Consider the following 17,632-nt stretch of genomic DNA (forward strand, 5'->3'; position numbering starts at 1 on the left):
CAGATAAAGCTATTATATATAACTGCATAGTTATATGGATATTAGTGTCTCTTTTTTGGCTTTGCATTTTAAATGGTCATCAAATTAAGTCCTTGATTAAATGTGTATAATATACATAAATGTGTCTTTCTAAAAGTAGATGCAGTGCATAAACAGGTCTCACCCTTGTTACCAGCAGATATTAATGTATTAACTAGTATGAAAAATTATATGACTTGGCTCAAGTTAGAGGACTGAGCACTAACATCCACCCCTCTTTTTGCCCCAAATCATTAAAAAGTCAGAAAATACATTCTTTAATAGAAAATGAGCACTAAAAAGAGAAAGAGTGCTATTAGCTGACCAGAAATTGTGAAGAATTATTGGCAGTTAGAAAGTAAATGGGAGCAGATATACAATAACAGAGAAAATAAAAACCACGGAGCAGAGCACTTCTGGGAGAAAACTACTATAATGGTAAGAACAAACCTGGCAGAACCTCAAACACAAAGTGAACAAGTGAAAAGTGAGGGTGAGACAGTGTTAGGGAATTAAAGAACTACTTCCAAACCCCAGTTCCCCAATCCTTCCCCTGGCAGGAGGCAGCATACACATTTAATCAGACCTAAGAATTACCCTGTAAAGAAAGTGAACAGCTACTTGCCTGGGAAGGACATTAGGTAAGAATGTGGGGGCCTAAGAGAGCAGCAAGGGTTGAGTTTATAGGAAGGAAGCAGGATGGTCAAAGATGAGATGAAATGCAGTTCTACCCAAGAGAAGGATATTCTCAAGTTATCTACACTAGGATAAAGCCAATCTTGCATCTGTTGGTAGAGAGATAAGGCCATTGCCTACCTGCCTCCCAGCTTCACGACCAGGTAACCAGTCATGTCTCACCCACTTAAGAAAACTCCAGCCAGCCCAGCAGGGTAGAGGAGATCCATAGAAATAACACTCACTAACATGTGTGGAGTAGTGCTACGTGCTGCACACTGTTCTAAACACTTGGCATTGTGTGTGTTAATTTACTCAATTCTCAGAACATTCCTATGAAGTGAGTAGTAGTAGTAGTATCCTATTTTAGAGATGAATAAACTAAGGCATAGGAAGAAAACTTGTCTAAAATCTTATAGCTAACATGCATAACTTGTTGTGTTCATTAATCAAACCTAGTCCTTCATTATAAATACAGACAGATAGCTTAGGATGACCAGACTTTTCAAGAAAGGCATCAATTTGAAAGGGAAGGCTTAAAATGACTTACAACGACTAACCAGTCATGAAGGGAGCAGATGATCTGAGAAAGAGACCAGATATCTTTAAAAATTATAACTAATATCTGATTCCAAAGGATACTTTATCTATAAAGCAAGAATTTATTGCTTACTTTGAGAAAGAGTAATTAGACAATTTAAAGTTATTCTTAGGGATTTAAAAACATAATTCCAAAAGGAATTCAGTAGGTGGATGATAGACTGGACGCAGCTGAAGTCTGATTTAGTATTCCATAAGAGGGTCTCAGTGAGTGACATCAAGTAGAACAGAAGACAAAAAGACGGGTGGAAAATATGAAAGAAAAGTTAAAAGAAGTAGTTCATCTAATAGGTCTGGAAGGAAAGAAAAGAGACAATGGAGAAAAGAAAGAAATTAGAGGAGAAAATTTTCCCAAGCAAATGAAATGTACAAGCCTTCAGATTGAAAGGACCCATCAAAGGCCAAACAGGTGAATGTGAACAGCCAGCAAAAAGGCCACATTCTGGTAGAAGTTCTGATAAGGGGAACACCACTTCAGTATCTTCCAGAGAGAAGAAGAGCAGCTTACCTAAAAATGAGGAGAACTTCAATACTGTCATCAGTTCGGGCGACCAGAAGGCAAGGGACATAACCTTGAAATTTTTGAGGAAGCCAAATGGACGTTTTTCACACCATGGAAAGCAAAGCAATGGAAGCAAAGATTCCATCAGTTTACCCCCCAACGACCTTCTTGAAAGGATTACTCAAAGATACAGTTAGTAAAAAAAGAAAAAAATTTAACCTGTGACAGAGAAAAATAGAATAAAAAAATAGAGAAAGAATTCTACCTGTAAAATCCATCAATATGTAAAAATAATTGTTCATACCTAATGTAAAAAATAAGCGAATGATCTGGAACAAAAAAGTCTCAACATGAACGAGTATGAGGAGGAATGATGGTGTTCTTGTCATGCTTCACAAGAGAATTGACTGATGGCAAAAAGAAGTTTAAATATGGTTTAAAATGTTAAAGCTAACCTCTAAATTAACAGAAATATGATGCTTATAACATCCATATGATGAAAGAAGAAAAGGAGTGCTTAAAACTTGACCAGTTTAACAAAGGAGGAAAAGAAAAAAGCATGGTAAATAAAAAACAAAATAAGATGACTCAAAGGGGCCACACGTACTAGTAATCAGAATTCAGGTCCATAAGCTGATTTCCACTTATATTGGGCTTGTAAAAACACAATTAAGCATATACTATTTATTAAAACCCCACCTAAAAGAGGGTGGCACAGAAAAAATTGAGATAAAAAAATAAAATGTTTATTTGTTTGTGTTTATTATCAGACATACAAGTTACCAGTCACCACATGAAATATCAGAAGCTTTCTTTTTTAAATCAGAAAAACAAAGTTTTACCCTCTTTCAGTACTTTCAGATTTTTATGGAGGCTCTAGACAATACAAAAAGACAAGTAAAAATAGTTAGAGGTATAAATCTGGAAAGACACAAGATTATAATTTCTATCCAGCATGTAATTACCAACCCACAAAGTCTTAGAATCAATGAGTTTAGGACAGTGGTATGAATCATTATGTGAAAATCATTAGCATTTCTATGTAGTAGAAATGACCAATTTTAAAACATTATGAGTAAAATTATTCTGTTTACAAGAACAACAAAAGGAATAATCAATTAACAAGAAATACATGATACCTATGTGTGAATTTTTTTAAAACCTTTCCTGAAGGCCATAAACTTTCCTGAAGGCCATAAAAAGATGATATAAATAAAAGTAATAAATCTGCTGTGTTCCTAAATGGGAGATAGGACTCTCCCACTTGTTAATCTTCAAATTCAGTGTGATTCTGAGCTCAATTCCAGTAAACCTTTCCAAGGACCTTGACAAATTTCTAAAATTCACCTGGATAAAACGATGTCCAAGAAGAGTCAAAACAAAAATTTAATGAAAAAAGCCTTTTTCAATAATAACTTCAAAATATTCTTTAAGGTCACAAGAATATTTTTATTCAGTCTAATTCGCTATTGGCACAGAAGTTAGTGAAACAAAACAGAATTTAGAGATTTTGTATATCATGAAGGTGACATTTCATATTAGTGGGGTGAGATTTCATGTCAATTGTGTATGGACCATTTTCTGGAAAAAAATAAAGATACCTTCTTCCCACAGATTACTCCAAAGTAAATTCCAGATGGATTTATTATTTAATCATAAAAACTATAAAAAGTGTTTAGAAATAATATAAACAAAATAATTTTATATCTTTGGGGGTGGGGTGGGCAAAATTCAAGCAAGACACAGTATCCAGAAAGATACAGAGAAAAAGTGACAGGTATGACCATTAAAACTTTTAAGCTTCTCTAAATATTGAAAAAAATATTGATGTTATAACAGGTGAAAGATGGTTAGAAAGTATTACAGCATTTTTAGCAGATGAAAGTTTAGTTACCAGTATATATAAAGAACTCTCACAAATTTCAATATAAAGGAATCTAATATGAAAGTGGAGAAAGTTTGAGAATAATTCATTTACAGAAAATGAAATGCAGAGAGCCAGTAACAATAATACATACAACATTGGTAATAGGGAAATTTTTTTTTTTTTAATTTTATTTTATTTTTAAACTTTACATAACTGTATTAGTTTTGCCAAATATCAAAATGAATCCGCCACAGGTATACATGTGTTCCCCATCCTGAACCCTCCTCCCTCCTCCCTCCCCATTCCATCCCTCTGGGTCGTCCCAGTGCACCAGCCCCAAGCATCCAGTATCGTGCGTCGAACCTGGACTGGCAACTCATTTCATACATGATATTTTACATGTATCAATGCCATTCTCCCAAATCTCCCCACCCTCTCCCTCTCCCACAGAGTCCATAAGACTGTTCTATACATCAGTGTCTCTTTTGCTGTCTCGTACACAGGGTTATTGTTACCATCTTTCTAAATTCCATATATATGCGTTAGTATACTGTATTGGTGTTTTTCTTTCTGGCTTACTTCACTCTTTATAATAGGCTCCAGTTTCATCCACCTCATTAGAACTGATTCAAATGTATTCTTTTTAATGGCTGAATAATACTCCATTGAGTATATGTACCACATATAGGGAAATTTTAAAAAATTCATTCAAATAAGAAAAGACTTGCAAAATTCTTAAATAATTTTAATGCCCGACAAGGAAGGTACAGAAAAACGTGTATTCTTATTTACTGTTTGTGGGATTTCAAGTTGGTACCACTTTTTTTTAGGTCAGTTTGGCAGTATTTATCAAATATTAAATATTCATAAACTAAACTCGTCAACTTAGTGATTTCATTTTTAGGGTGTCAGGCTTGGGGAAATATGGTAGCCTGTGATGAAGAAATAGATCTAAGAGTGTTAAGTAACTTGTTTATAATAGAGAAAATTTGCAAATGGGGATTGTTGGGGGAATGCTTAAACAAATGATGATTACATCCCTATTAGGTGTGTGTAGGTTTTGGGTATCTACTATGCATTAAGCACTAAACTGGGTTGTGATAACTCCTTTAGTCGTCGAAGCTAGCTTAAAAGGTTAAGTGCCATTTTTCTTACTGCATAGATAAGGAAACTTGAGTCTCACAAGTTTCTAGGAATCTGTGAAATGAGATTATATGTAGTCTAAGTATATGCATTACAGTTCTTTGTAGAACAGGTAGAATCTCGTCTTACATTAAACTATGACATCATGTGATCCCTTGTAATTAGGCTGTTTAGAGCTACCTCATATTAGTACCTTGTCAATCTGGTAATCTGTTAATTCTAATAATTTTACATCTGCCATTTCTCATTTTCACCATTCCCCTATCTATATCAAGACATCTGTGTTTAGCCCCATGTTCAACCAAAGGAGATGAGAAGAAAAAGGTGGGGCGGCAAAAAAGAAGAACTATAAGGAGAGAGAAGAGAGCAATTTTTAAAAAAAGGACAAAATATTTAAAAGGAGGATCACAGAAAACTCTGGAGGACATCCTAAATCACTAATATAAATGGAAGTAAATTTTCCCCAAAATAAAGAGGAAACATTCCTTCTTACTCCCTACTAAGCCAAATCTTGCTTAGAAGCTAAGACTGGGTAATCAAGAATTTTATGTACTAATTATATTAATTAGATTTTGCATTCATTTGTGTGTAACAGAAGGCTGTCTATAGTGACTTCACCACAAAGGGTGTTGTTTATTATTCTCCCAGTCAGCAGTTAAGAGCAGCTAGACTGTCTCCACATGTCTTCTCCTCATGTCTTCCAGCAGAAGGTCTTCCCAGCTTTTTGTTCCATGAACTAATTTCATTAGCAAGTGCCATTCATCCTAGGGGTCACAAGATGGCTTCTGTAATTCCAGGATTCCATCTGCATTCTAGCCCCCTCCCCCAAACAAAGGAATGAAGTGACCGGGAGGGAGGAGCCCATGTGTGTTGGAAAAGCAAAACTTTCCCAGGAGTCCCCAACAGCCTTCTGTTTAGGCTTCATTGGTCATAACTGGGTCACTTGATCAGTCCAGCTGTTACTAATACAAGAGGTTGAGAGAGACGATGTTCAGGTGGGCACATTGTCTCCCTGAAGAGAATCAGGATGATTTCAGGAAAGAAGAAAAAGAAAAGTATTACTTAGTGTTCCAATTTCATTACATTATTTGCCCCACAAGACCCATTGTGGATGAACTTACAGCCTTAGTTTTTCATATGTAAATACATGGTAATCATTTTACCAATCACAGAATAATGAATAAAATATATAATAAAATAAGTATAAGAATAAAGTATATAATATACAAATAAAACATAACATATAAATAATAAATATATAATAAAATAAATAAGAATAATAAAATAAAACATGCATTACCAAAAAGTAACAGAAGTGAAACATATCCAGTCAGGCTGAATCATATATATTCATCTCTCATTCATTGGTTGTTGCTTGTGGGGGCATTTCAGAATCACGTTTACCTCCCCCCCACCCCAGACTGAAGCCTGCTCCTTAGCTGCCTTGATTTTCATACATGCCTTAGAAGGCAGGTCTACTTTCCCTTCTTCTGTGCCCTTGCCCCCTTCTCCCTGGCATCAGTGCCCTACAGCTGCTTAACCAAGGGGTCTAGGGGTCCTTTTCAGGAGTGTTGGAAAGAAGTCACTTCATCTATAATTTAAAAGAAATCACAAGTAAAGATAGTATAATATGTGTAATTTAACCCAGTGGCCATAACTCTTAAAATTGTATACGTCTTAGTGAAATATTTATACCACACACTCCCGATATGTACTGTATGTGTGTCTCACTATGCAGACATATTATGTATATACTGAAGTATTCAGTTCAGTTCAGTCGCTCAGCCGTGTCCGACTCTTTGCGACCCCATGAATCGCAGTACGCCAGGCCTCCCTGTCCATCACCAACTCCCGGAGTTCACTCAGACTCACGTCCATCGAGTCGGTTATGCCATCCAGCCATCTCATCCTATGTCATCCCCTTCTCCTCCTGCCCCCAATCCCTCCCAGCATCAGAGTCTTTTCCATTGAGTCAACTCTTCGCATGAGGTGGCCAAAGTATTGGAGTTTCGAAGTATTATGTACAGACAAAAATAGAACTTCAGATGGGACGAGAAAAAAATAAATATAATTGATAGTTTTTTTTCCCTCAGTGGATTTTCTGCCTCAATGGAGTGCCTTGTCCTTTCCCACTTTGGAGCGCACTGATTTATCTAGTTATTTGAAGCTGGGAGTTTATATTTAACACTAAATTAGTTCATAATATATATACTATCCATTTACTACTTTATCAGCTTCTAAGTATTTCTCTTCATGTGGCTTAGCCTTCCAGTACCTCTACCCGCAACACTTCTATCTTAAGAACTCCATCTGTGCTGTTTTGGAAGAAATATCTCCTTCCCTTCCAGGCCTGATCCATTGGCCTAGTTCTTATGCTCTTAATCCCAATCTCGTTTACCTGGGCTAACACCTCACTTTGTTTCTTTGTTTTGCATCAACCTCTAATTACTTTGGAGCTGCCCTAAGCATTTTTCTTTTGCCTCTGCATCCTCAGGAAGCCTCTGCTGCTCTCTGTCCCCTGTCTTTCGCTGCCAGTCTTTCCACTGAACTTCAGCTCATTGCATCCTGCATTCTTCCTCCAGTTTGAACTGCATTACTAAGTCAGCTGTTACACATGCTTCTTTTTATTCCTCCCTGCAGTATTTGACTCACACCTTTTCTCCCCAACCACTCTTTTTCCAGTTCTCTTCTGCAAGTTGTACCACTTCTGTTTTTATTTACATGCAGGTGTCCACTTTATCCTTTTTCTTGTCATATCCTCTTTTCCTATGTGATCTTATCTACTTACAAGGCTTCAGCCCTTCCCCATACATTCTGGTTGCTTCTAAACTCATGTATACTGCCCTGACCTGTTTTCTGATTGATGATTTGTTTTTCCAGTTATCTGTTAAATATCTCTTCCTGGGTGACACAGGGGTACTCAAAATATAGCATGATTTAATCCAAGTAATTTTGTTTAATCCTCCAAACTCCTCTTCATTGAAGAAAGTCATCCTTCCAGTCATTCACGTTAAATGGTTCAAGGTCTCTTCCTCCCGTCCATCACTGCATCTGTCCCTTTTAACTCTGAAACACCCCTGTCTTCCGCATTTCCTCCCAGGGAAGCAGCCTTGTATAGTCAAGTAAAAATATATAGATAGATAGATAGATAGATATGGCAGCAAACATTATATAGCTGACTTTGGAATAGGATAGACCTCAGTTCAAATCTCAGTGCTGCTGTGTTCAGACCTTCATACTAGTTGTGTGACCTTGGGCATATTGTTTAGCTTCTCTTGGTGAATTAGGGATAACAGAAGGTACCTCTTAGGATCACTGTTAGGATGCACTAAAGCAGCACACACAGTCAGTGCTGGAAACCCCTGCTTGGACTGTTGATTCGTCTCCTTGCTGACCTGCCTGGCTTGGGTTTCTCTTGCACACCACCTCATACAGTGCCGGCACGGTCTATAAAATACATAGGCGATTGTTTGTTTATTTTCCTGTGTCAGAAGGCTCTGGTAGTTTCCTTTTTTTTTTTTTTCCCATGATACTTTGAAGCACATTGGTCTGAGTTATGAGAGTAAAGTAATCATATACTTTGTCATACAAATCAGGACATTTCAGATAGTGACAGGAGACGTGAACTGAACAAGATCCCAGGACAACTGCCATGGAGAACTGGGCCTGCAGCTGTGTATGCTATTCTCGGCAGAGTGTCCCCAGTCTTTTGACACACCCTCTGCTCACCATTCCCAAAATATAGATCTAGAATCCATAGAATGTCCCTCTCCCTCCTTTTGGAAGTAAACTTACCTCTGCCTCACTCCTGCAGAATTAACCAGCCCCTCTTTTTGGACTATGATACTTTCCACATATCTCTAACATTGTACTTATCTTTCTGTTACAAACATAATTGAACTCTTTCTCTGTCACTAAACTTGTGAACTTCAAGGGCCAATTTTACTTGTCTTTAAATCCCCAGATGCTCAGAGAGTACATGAGATTAAGTTTATATTCAGTAAATGTTTATTGAATTAATAAATAAATTGGGTTTATTGATTTGCCTTGGCAATCCATGTGTGAATAATTCAGAATCATTGTTTTCTTTTTAGTCTAGTCCTTACCTTGTTCCATTAAAGAAAATGGCAGCTTAGAAGATTATAGTATATAATAATAGCATAAAATCAAAGTGGATTTTCTTCTCTTTCCTTATATTTTAATATTTATCCCTACCCCACCGTTCAAGAAAGCATTTCTCTTAACCTTGTGTTTGCTGGGTTTTGGGGTTTTTTTGCTTGCATAGAAATATTTTTATTTACTCTTTGCTTTTCTTCTCTTTATATATGACATTGTTTTTATTGAAGAATAACTTCATCCATTACACAGAACTTCAGTGTTCAGCTTGATGAATTTTTATGTGTACCACCAAATCAGTTTTGAACATCTAGAGCCCTCCAGAAAGGTCTCCCATTCTTCCCCATAGATACCACCTTTCCTATAGAAGTGACTGCAATTCTGTGTTCTCTATCAGTGAGTTAGTTTTGGTATCATACAATATGTATATTTGTTTCTGGCTTCTTTCACTCAAGGTTAGGTCTGTGGAATCATCTTTTATGTGTAACAGGTGTTTTTTTTTTTTAATTGTTATGTAATATCTCACTGACTGTATCACAATTCATTTATCCATTCTATTATCCATGGGCACTTGGGTTGTTTTTCATTTGGGGCTATTAATAATAAAACTGTGATTAATATTATTGTACAGGTTTTCTTTTTATAGTACATAAACACTTATTAACACTTGGTATTATTTTGTTAGCACACATCTTAACATGGTATGGTCACTCCATTTTATTCTTTATTTAAAAATTGATAGCTTTAAAAAGATATCTTAAACTAAGACTAAAGTGCTCCATTTTGTACACTTTTACTGAAAAGTTGAAGACAAGATGTTCTCTACCAGATAAGCTGCATTAAATGTTCCTCTGGAGCTTCCCTTGTGGCTCAGATGGTAAAGCATCTGCTTACACTGCAGGAGACGCAGGTTCGATCCCTGGGTCGGGAAGTTCCCCTGGAGAAGGAAATGGCAACCCACTCCAGTACTCTTGCCTGGAAAATCCCATGGATGAAGGAGCCTGGTAGGCCACAGTCCATGGGGTCTCAAAGAGTCAGACACAACTGAGCGACTTCACTTCACTCACTTCACTTATCTACCAGTTAAATTGCATAGATATCTGGTAGATAACTTATTTACCCAGATAAGTTGCATTAAGTGTTCTCTGGTAATGGCTCCTTACCTATTTTTAAAAGTTCTATGTCAAATGGCATATTTATCATAACTGCAAATAATAGGCTTTCCAGTTGAGATAACAGATGTATTTCTTTGCAAATAGTGATGAGAAATATTTCAAGCCTTTTTAGCTGTGATATTTAAGGCAAACATTTTTATATGCTTTAATTGTACCTGTTTAACTGCATAGTGTTAAGAATGTCTATTTGTTAAGCATTTAGTCAGCTTTAATGTGTTTTTTCTTTAGTACCAAGGATGATTGCTTCAGTGTTAATATTCAGCCTCCTGTTGGAGAACTGCTTTTACCTGTGGCCATGTCAGAGAAAGATTTTAAGAAGGAGCAAGGTGAGAGATCATTACCATTTACTAGAAATTGGCATCCCAGATAAGTGTGCTCATTCCTCTGGCTGAACTCTAAAATAAATTATCATATGCACATAGCTATTAACAGATGTCAATGTACAATCTTCCAAGTTTTGCTAATGCTTTGTGTTTATAAAGTAGTCTAAAAGGTATATGTTTGCATCACTGGCATACTTAAAAATTGATTATTATGTCTTTTAAATAATAAATAGATTCTTAATTAACTTTTCAGTCCTGGGAATTTTGGCTTGTCAACCTAATGATGTATTCATGTGTTTTGTATTAGTGAAAATGTCAGGAATTTGGGGCTTAGCAAAGTCCCATCACAGTACGTGTTATGTGTATGTATTTCCTTTCACTATAGGACTGTTTTTTTGTGTTCTGCTAATAGTATTTTTCCCTGTTAGAGTGCCCTGTCCTTCAAAATAAAGTCCTAATTGTAGCATTAAAATATTAAAATATCTCTATTTTCTTTTGACCTTATTCTGTATTAAAGAAATGCTATGCTGTAAGGCTGTATCAGAGCTGAAGCAAATTAAAATACGCAACAAAAAAGAAAATATTTTGTTTTTTCAGAATTTTGAAATTTCATTTTGCCGAATGAAAGTGTTAATATCTTGGACTTGACCTAGAGTTAAGCATACTTTATTAAAAATAATTTTCTTCTTATATAATAAGGGGAAACAACTGCCTCATTCTATGTATTTAATTAAGAATAGCATTTATAAAACCAGGACATATTTAAATAGTATAGTCAGCAATTTTTTAAAGTTTATATGAATCCAGGAAGGAGTTATCAAGGATTCCCTTCATCTTGAGGTCATTAATTCACACCTGTCAAGCTTTCATGAAGTACTAGGCGCACAGAAATACCTGAGGAGAAGGGCTTGCTCCCTGGCACTACATCATTATAGTGCCAGAGGTTGGTTGGTTTTACTGTGAACCTTTGTAGTTCAGTGTCCAGAAGACCTGTTGTAGAAGAATCTCACAAAGAAACTCAAATAAGAATGTAAATTAATGGTAATCTTTTATTATTCTGCCTTATTTTTAAGTGATAAAGAGTGACTAAATCCATCTTTGCATTTACTTTTCTTGGAAGTTGGTTATTGCTGTAGAAGAAAGTCCTATCTGTGATTTTATTTTTCCATTGCCAAATTGAATTGATTCTTACATTTGCTATTCTTACCCTTTGCTGGCTAAAGCCTGCCTCTCTGCTTTACACCTGCTCAGCAAACCCAGGTGAGTGGCACACAGGAGCTGAGTAAGCCTTGACACGTTTATTGTGAAGGGGATAGTCCTTTTTCGAAAAGTGCAGCTAAAGTTTCTCTAAAGCAGTAGGTTATTGTATACCTTTTCTCTTCCTCAGCTTTAGTTTAGAATATGTACTTGATACTTGATCAAGTTTTTTTGTTCTCTGTTGTGACTGAGGGATTTCTTCCCTGACTAGCCATACAGAACCATAATCGCGTGAGAGAGGTGTGCTTGGATAGCAGCTGTGGTCCTCTGTGGAGCTGTTGCCAAAATTCCTTTTTCTTCTGCCATTTTACTTCTATGGTTGTTGATTATTTGTCTGAATAAATCTGGCAGCTGTTTGCTATGTTTAATAGAGCAGAAAGGCTACTCTGAATAAAGCTATTTGAAAATTTGTTTATATGAAGTATTTGTAAATCCTTGCAAGTCTCTTGACATTTCTGTATCATTCTTTCTGTCTTCCTGAATTCATTCTTTGATATGGGACTTGATGCTGGCAAATTTACCACAGGTTTAAAGAGTCTTTTCAATAGCATCGTTTTAGTTCTAGATTTCAGCTGCTTTGGTAATAGAGGTCTCAATTCTCAACTTTACACATGTATTTGTTTCTTACATCACTCTAGGAAGAGCTTAGCTTATTTTGCAGAAGATACCTAGAAATGACTCATTAACTGGAAATTCTAAATCAGAATAAAAATCAGTTTCCTCAGATTTTTATCAATGCCGGTAAATTTAAGAACTGTCTATGTGTGTCATTACATGCTAGCTTTAACTGGTTTTTCTACTTTAAATAAAATGAATTTATACACTTAATATCTCATTTCACAGGGCATAGATTTCAAGACTCAAGAAATGTATTAACTGTATTAACTAGGATTTAACTGAAGAAATTATAAACTAAAAACATGAGGAATATGATTCTATTTTTATACTACAGATGTGCATATTTGAAAAATGTGTATAATGTTAATTAAGAATACTTCTGTCAGGTTGTACGTATCAGATTAATATTTTTTAAAGCGAAAATGTTTTGTTTCTGGTATATAGCATGATCTGTCCCTTTGCTCAGTTGTTGCGTTTACAGTTCCATGACCAAACGTGCATTTCTGTAAGGTTGGTGGTCCAAGTGCTAAACAAAAGATTGGTTTCGTCTATATTTTGAAGTTATCCAGAGTATTCATATTATGAGCCTTAACCAGAAGGTGTGTTTGTTTCATTATTATGAATTTTGATCCTTGCAGAGTTAGTTCATGATCTAGCTGTGGGATGATTTCAGTACTATAAAGTGAGATGTTTTATTTTTAAACATGTAATTTTGTTTCTTGAAGCAGTTTTAATTGTACGAGACCCAAGGAAAGTGGTTATTCCAAATTTCCCTACTTATTTGCTTTCTTCTTAAGAATTAAATTGGAAGTCTAAAACATTCAGAAAATTTTTTAGATCTTCTTTTCTTATTTTATTTACATTTCAGCAGTCCGTTACAGCTGATTAACCTAAGTGCTGTCAACTGCCTCACCAAAATGTAAATTTTAATGAGGCAGCATATTTTGCAGTCTTGAGAATTTTAAAATATTCTTCCGATTACCTGACGACCTTCATTAGGTATGAGAAGGCTGTATAGTGGTTAAAGAATGTTTTTGTAGAAGAAACTTTTAATGATATCTTGGCATATTTTTCTTTTTCGTTAATTTAAGAATACCTGATATATTTTCATTTAGGAAAAAAATCTCTGGTTTAAGAAACCTAGAATGGTTACTTAATTTTATTATGATTTATGCCTCCATCTTATGGGTTCCTAGCTAGCAAGATGCTAATTCTTTAAATGGTCAGACATTTACTATTTTCTGGCCCTTAACCACCACAAGCAATCATATTTGATGCCCCTTAATTAGAGCACCTTTTTTTCTTTCCAGGTTCTTTTTCCACCTCAGCAATCGAGACAATACATTTGCTTACCATGCTGCTCTCCTAAGTGTTCTTTTGCATGTAAATTAATCTTGATTCAGTTTACACTGTCATGCTGAGTGGTACAAATTGCCTATAACAATAAAACAGCATGAGTTAAAAATAAAGGGGGGTGGGAAGGCAGATTGAATGTGTGCCTTACTTGATAGGATGTTACTTTGCTTTATGCCAATACATTAGCTGACGATAATGAATCTTCTGTTCTGAAAAGCATGGTTTAGTTGATTTTTTTAATTTTACTTCAATGGAGCAGTACCTTGTCTCTTACAGACCAAGTTAGACAAACCATTAATGACAAGAGTGTTAAGGTTAAATATGAAGCAATGCATTCACTTCTCTGAGTGCTATCCATCTTTCCATTTACAGGAGCTTGACAAAAGTACTGGCTTTGTACAACATTTCCTTTAATTACATGCTGCGGGAAACAGGCTTTTAACATAAACATAGTTGCATTCATTTATTCAGCAGTTGCTCTTCAATAGAGCTTAATGGAGAAGGTTTAAATCCTAAATGAGTACACACATCTCTCAGCAGTGTTATGTCAGCAGCCACTGTGCTTTCCTTAAAAGCAGTGTTTGACTGCTTGTGTGGTTTTTAAAGCTTTTGCCTAATATTAAAGTTAAACAGTCTAAGACAGAACATACTGTCCCCGAGTTTGAAAGTGGTTAGTAAAAACTGTTCTTTGTTAAAGCTAAATAAGTCTTTTTACAGTGTTAGGCTTTAGTGTCTTCATACTACTAATCATAGGGATTTTTTTTTTAATTTGTTACATTAGCAATAAATAGCAAAATTAAATAGCAAAAATTAAAGGTGGGGGACCTTTTGAGGATACAAAATCAGCTTTTACCTTTTTATAAATTTTGTCAACTATTGTACACATATCAGATGTCTCGAAGGATCATCATTTTTAGTAGATACTTTTGGATGTCAGTGACTTAACATCACAGAATCAGATAGATGGCATTTAACATTTATAGCTTTTGTTTTTTTTAAACTGGGTACTTAATTTCAGTTTTTGTTCCAAGTATTTCGTGGGTTATTGAATTTGTCCTTTGAACACTTGTACATAAGATTCTGACATTAACAGCTTGCCTTGTGTTAATTCTATATGGTTTTTATTCATGATTTTGCTTTGTTCGTGATCTTTTTAAATCATTATTTGAAATGTCTCTGGGATTTAAATTTTTCCAATTTACATTGTTCCCTTTGTTTTCAAACGTTTTTGCTTCAGAAATTTTGATTATTTTTGTCAGTAACCATAGTTTCATTAACTAGGCAAATACTGTTACCACGCAGTGTAGCTTAGATACTTGTCCATTTTTTAGAACCACACAGCTGTTCAGTGACTTCCAGTTACTGTTGAGATAACTTTGATCCATTATATTGAGACAGTTCATCATGTAATGCTACTAGTTATTCCAGAAACACTTTGGTTTGTTCTCAGGCAGCATTTGGCAAGAGAGATCTTTGAATGAAAAGGAAGGGGGAGAGTTCTTAAATAGTGAAAACTTAATAGTTTATGGAGCCCAAATTAATTGAGTATATTTTAAAGGGACTGAAATTAAAATTTTATCTTTGTGATTCTATGTTTTTATCAATCATAGTATTTAAAATCAGGTTATTAAGAGTGATGTTCAATTGCATTTTTATAGATTTTTCAACACCACTAGGATTTTTAAAAAAATTTAATCAGTTGCAGTTCATTTTAATTTTATGATAAATTATCTTGTAAATTACATTCTGAAGTGGTATTTCTTCTGCTTTAGAAAGTTTTTAGATTTTGACTTACGAATTTTAAATTGTTTAATATAGTTTTCAAAGAGAAATCAGTAAAAGAGAGCATCCTTCTGCTCTTACAGGCATGCTCTCTGGAATGAATGAAACTTCCACCACGATTATTGCTGCCCCGCAGAATTTTGCTTCCTCTGTGATCCTTCAGAAGATAGTAAATGTAGCCAATGTGGGTGTAGTCCCTTCTGGACAAGATAATATACACAGGTATGTTCACTGACCCGTGATGTGGAGGTAACTTGTATACATGTATAAATATTGAAATTGAAATTAATTATCAATTCATAATTTTCCTTTAAAATATTAAGTCCTAAACGTGTGTGTGTGTGTGCGCGCATGCGCACGCTTATTCGTCTCCCACTCTCCGCGACCTCGTGGACTGTAGCCCACCAGGCTCCTCTAGCCATGGAGTTTTCCAAGCAGGAAGACTGGAGCGAGTTGCCGTTTCTTCTCCAGGGGATCCTCCCAACCCAGGGATCAAAGCTGTGTCTCTTGTATCTACTGTCTTGGCAGGCGAGTTTTTTACCAGCTGAGCCACTAGGGAATAACATATCTATGCCCCTTCTTTTTTAGGATAATACATTGGGTTTGGATGGGCTTGATGGGTTTGGAATAAGGTCCCTCTTCTGTATTTTGTACAGACTTCAGTATATGTATATGGACATTCCTGAAAGATACAGATAGTGTACCTGCATTTTATAATAGCTTGGTGATTTGTAAAGGTACTTGTGTGAGGTATGGTTGAGAATTTCTTACTTCACTACAGTTGGTGAATTCCAGGAAGAACTGTTTTATAAAGCACTGGATTTGAACTTTTTTAACTTAAAAGAGGGGAAGTTTGGGTATAGATTTCCTTTTGACAGCAATCCCTTGAGGCTGCTTCCAGTGACAAGGAACCATTATGGGGTCAAATGCAGCGTCTGTTTCTTACACCAGGAAGTATCTTCACGCCAGCCAACTAAACCATGAGGTCCAAGTTATTTGCCCTCAAAGGTAGCAGAAAACGTGATTAGTATGTGCCTTCTTTGTATTCGTACGAATGCTAGTGACTTGAAAGTAAAATAATTACTCCTTAAATAAATATGCAGTGATTACTTAGTCCTCTGTCAGCTTAAGGGAATTCAATGCAAACTATCTTTAATTCCTCTGTCATTCTACTGCCAATGCATACTTCCATCATTACATTTAGGAAATAATTTAAAATCAAAAAGAGTGCCTTCAAACCTTTAGAAATTTAATGTATCTTTTAAAATTAATACAGGGGCAAGAGAGGCCCCAAATAAAGATTTCTGTGGGTTATCTGGGTTTTTTAGACTCAACTCTGCCATTATTGGGCTTTATAACTTCTCCTTATGGGCTTTAAGTTCCTCATCTGTTTGGAAATGGATGGCAGGGAAAAGAAGGTGATTGAAATGAAATTATATTATCTGTGGAAGAACATTGGACTTCACATCAGAAGAGCTGAGTTCAAGTCTTGATCTGCCATTACAGAGTTGCCTGACTTCACCTACTCATCATGACAGATTGAAAACTGCATGTAGTAGTCACAAATCAAATTTACCCTGTGCCTTTGTTTTTTTTTTTTGAAAGGGAGGTCACTAAGTAAATTGCTCAAGAGATCTGAGCACCTTCCATCTGAGATCTGATCTGCTTCCCTTTCTTTATGTTAAGCCTTGTCATTCTCACATAAGTTGGTGATAAAATAATAAAATGGATAGAAAGTCTTCTTGTTGGTGAGTGAGTGAAGTCGCTCAGTCGTGTCCGACTCTTTGTGACCCCGTGGACTGTAGCCTACCAGGCTTCTCTGTCCATGGGATTCTCCAGGCAAGAATACTGGAGTGGATTACCATTTCCTTCTCCAGGGGATCTTCCCGACCCAGGGATCGAAGCTGGGTCTCCCGCATTGGGGGCAGATGCTTTAACCACTGAGCCACCAGGGAGCTATACAAATATAACTTATCTATCAGTGTTATTCAATAGGGGAAAAAAATGAACAGAAAGAAGACTTTTCAGTGAAAATTTTTGATTCTATGTCTTCCTTGTTTTGTTTTCTTCTTTGAATTTTTTTTTTCTTTCATTTTCCTGATTGGTTTTCTATAGCAGAGGTTGTTTTTCTTACGGATCCTTTGAATTATTGAAATTACTAAAACATCAAAATATTGTATGTCATCTGTAACTTTTAGCT

The 17,632-nt window shown here is 35.7% G+C and overlaps 1 protein-coding gene across 1 annotated transcript in view; it reads left to right on the top strand.

The window, feature by feature from the left end:
• Window positions 1-17,632, top strand: part of AP3B1 (adaptor related protein complex 3 subunit beta 1) — a 237,333-nt gene that overhangs the window by 208,240 nt on the left and 11,461 nt on the right. The window contains exons 25-26 of the mRNA XM_006068949.4: window positions 10,325-10,422; window positions 15,516-15,654. Of these exons, the coding sequence (XP_006069011.1) occupies window positions 10,325-10,422; window positions 15,516-15,654 (237 nt within the window). The remainder of the gene's footprint in view (window positions 1-10,324; window positions 10,423-15,515; window positions 15,655-17,632) is intronic.

The sequence above is a fragment of the Bubalus bubalis genome, chromosome 11 (assembly GCF_019923935.1).
Source record: "Bubalus bubalis isolate 160015118507 breed Murrah chromosome 11, NDDB_SH_1, whole genome shotgun sequence".
Lineage (NCBI taxonomy): Eukaryota > Metazoa > Chordata > Mammalia > Artiodactyla > Bovidae > Bubalus > Bubalus bubalis.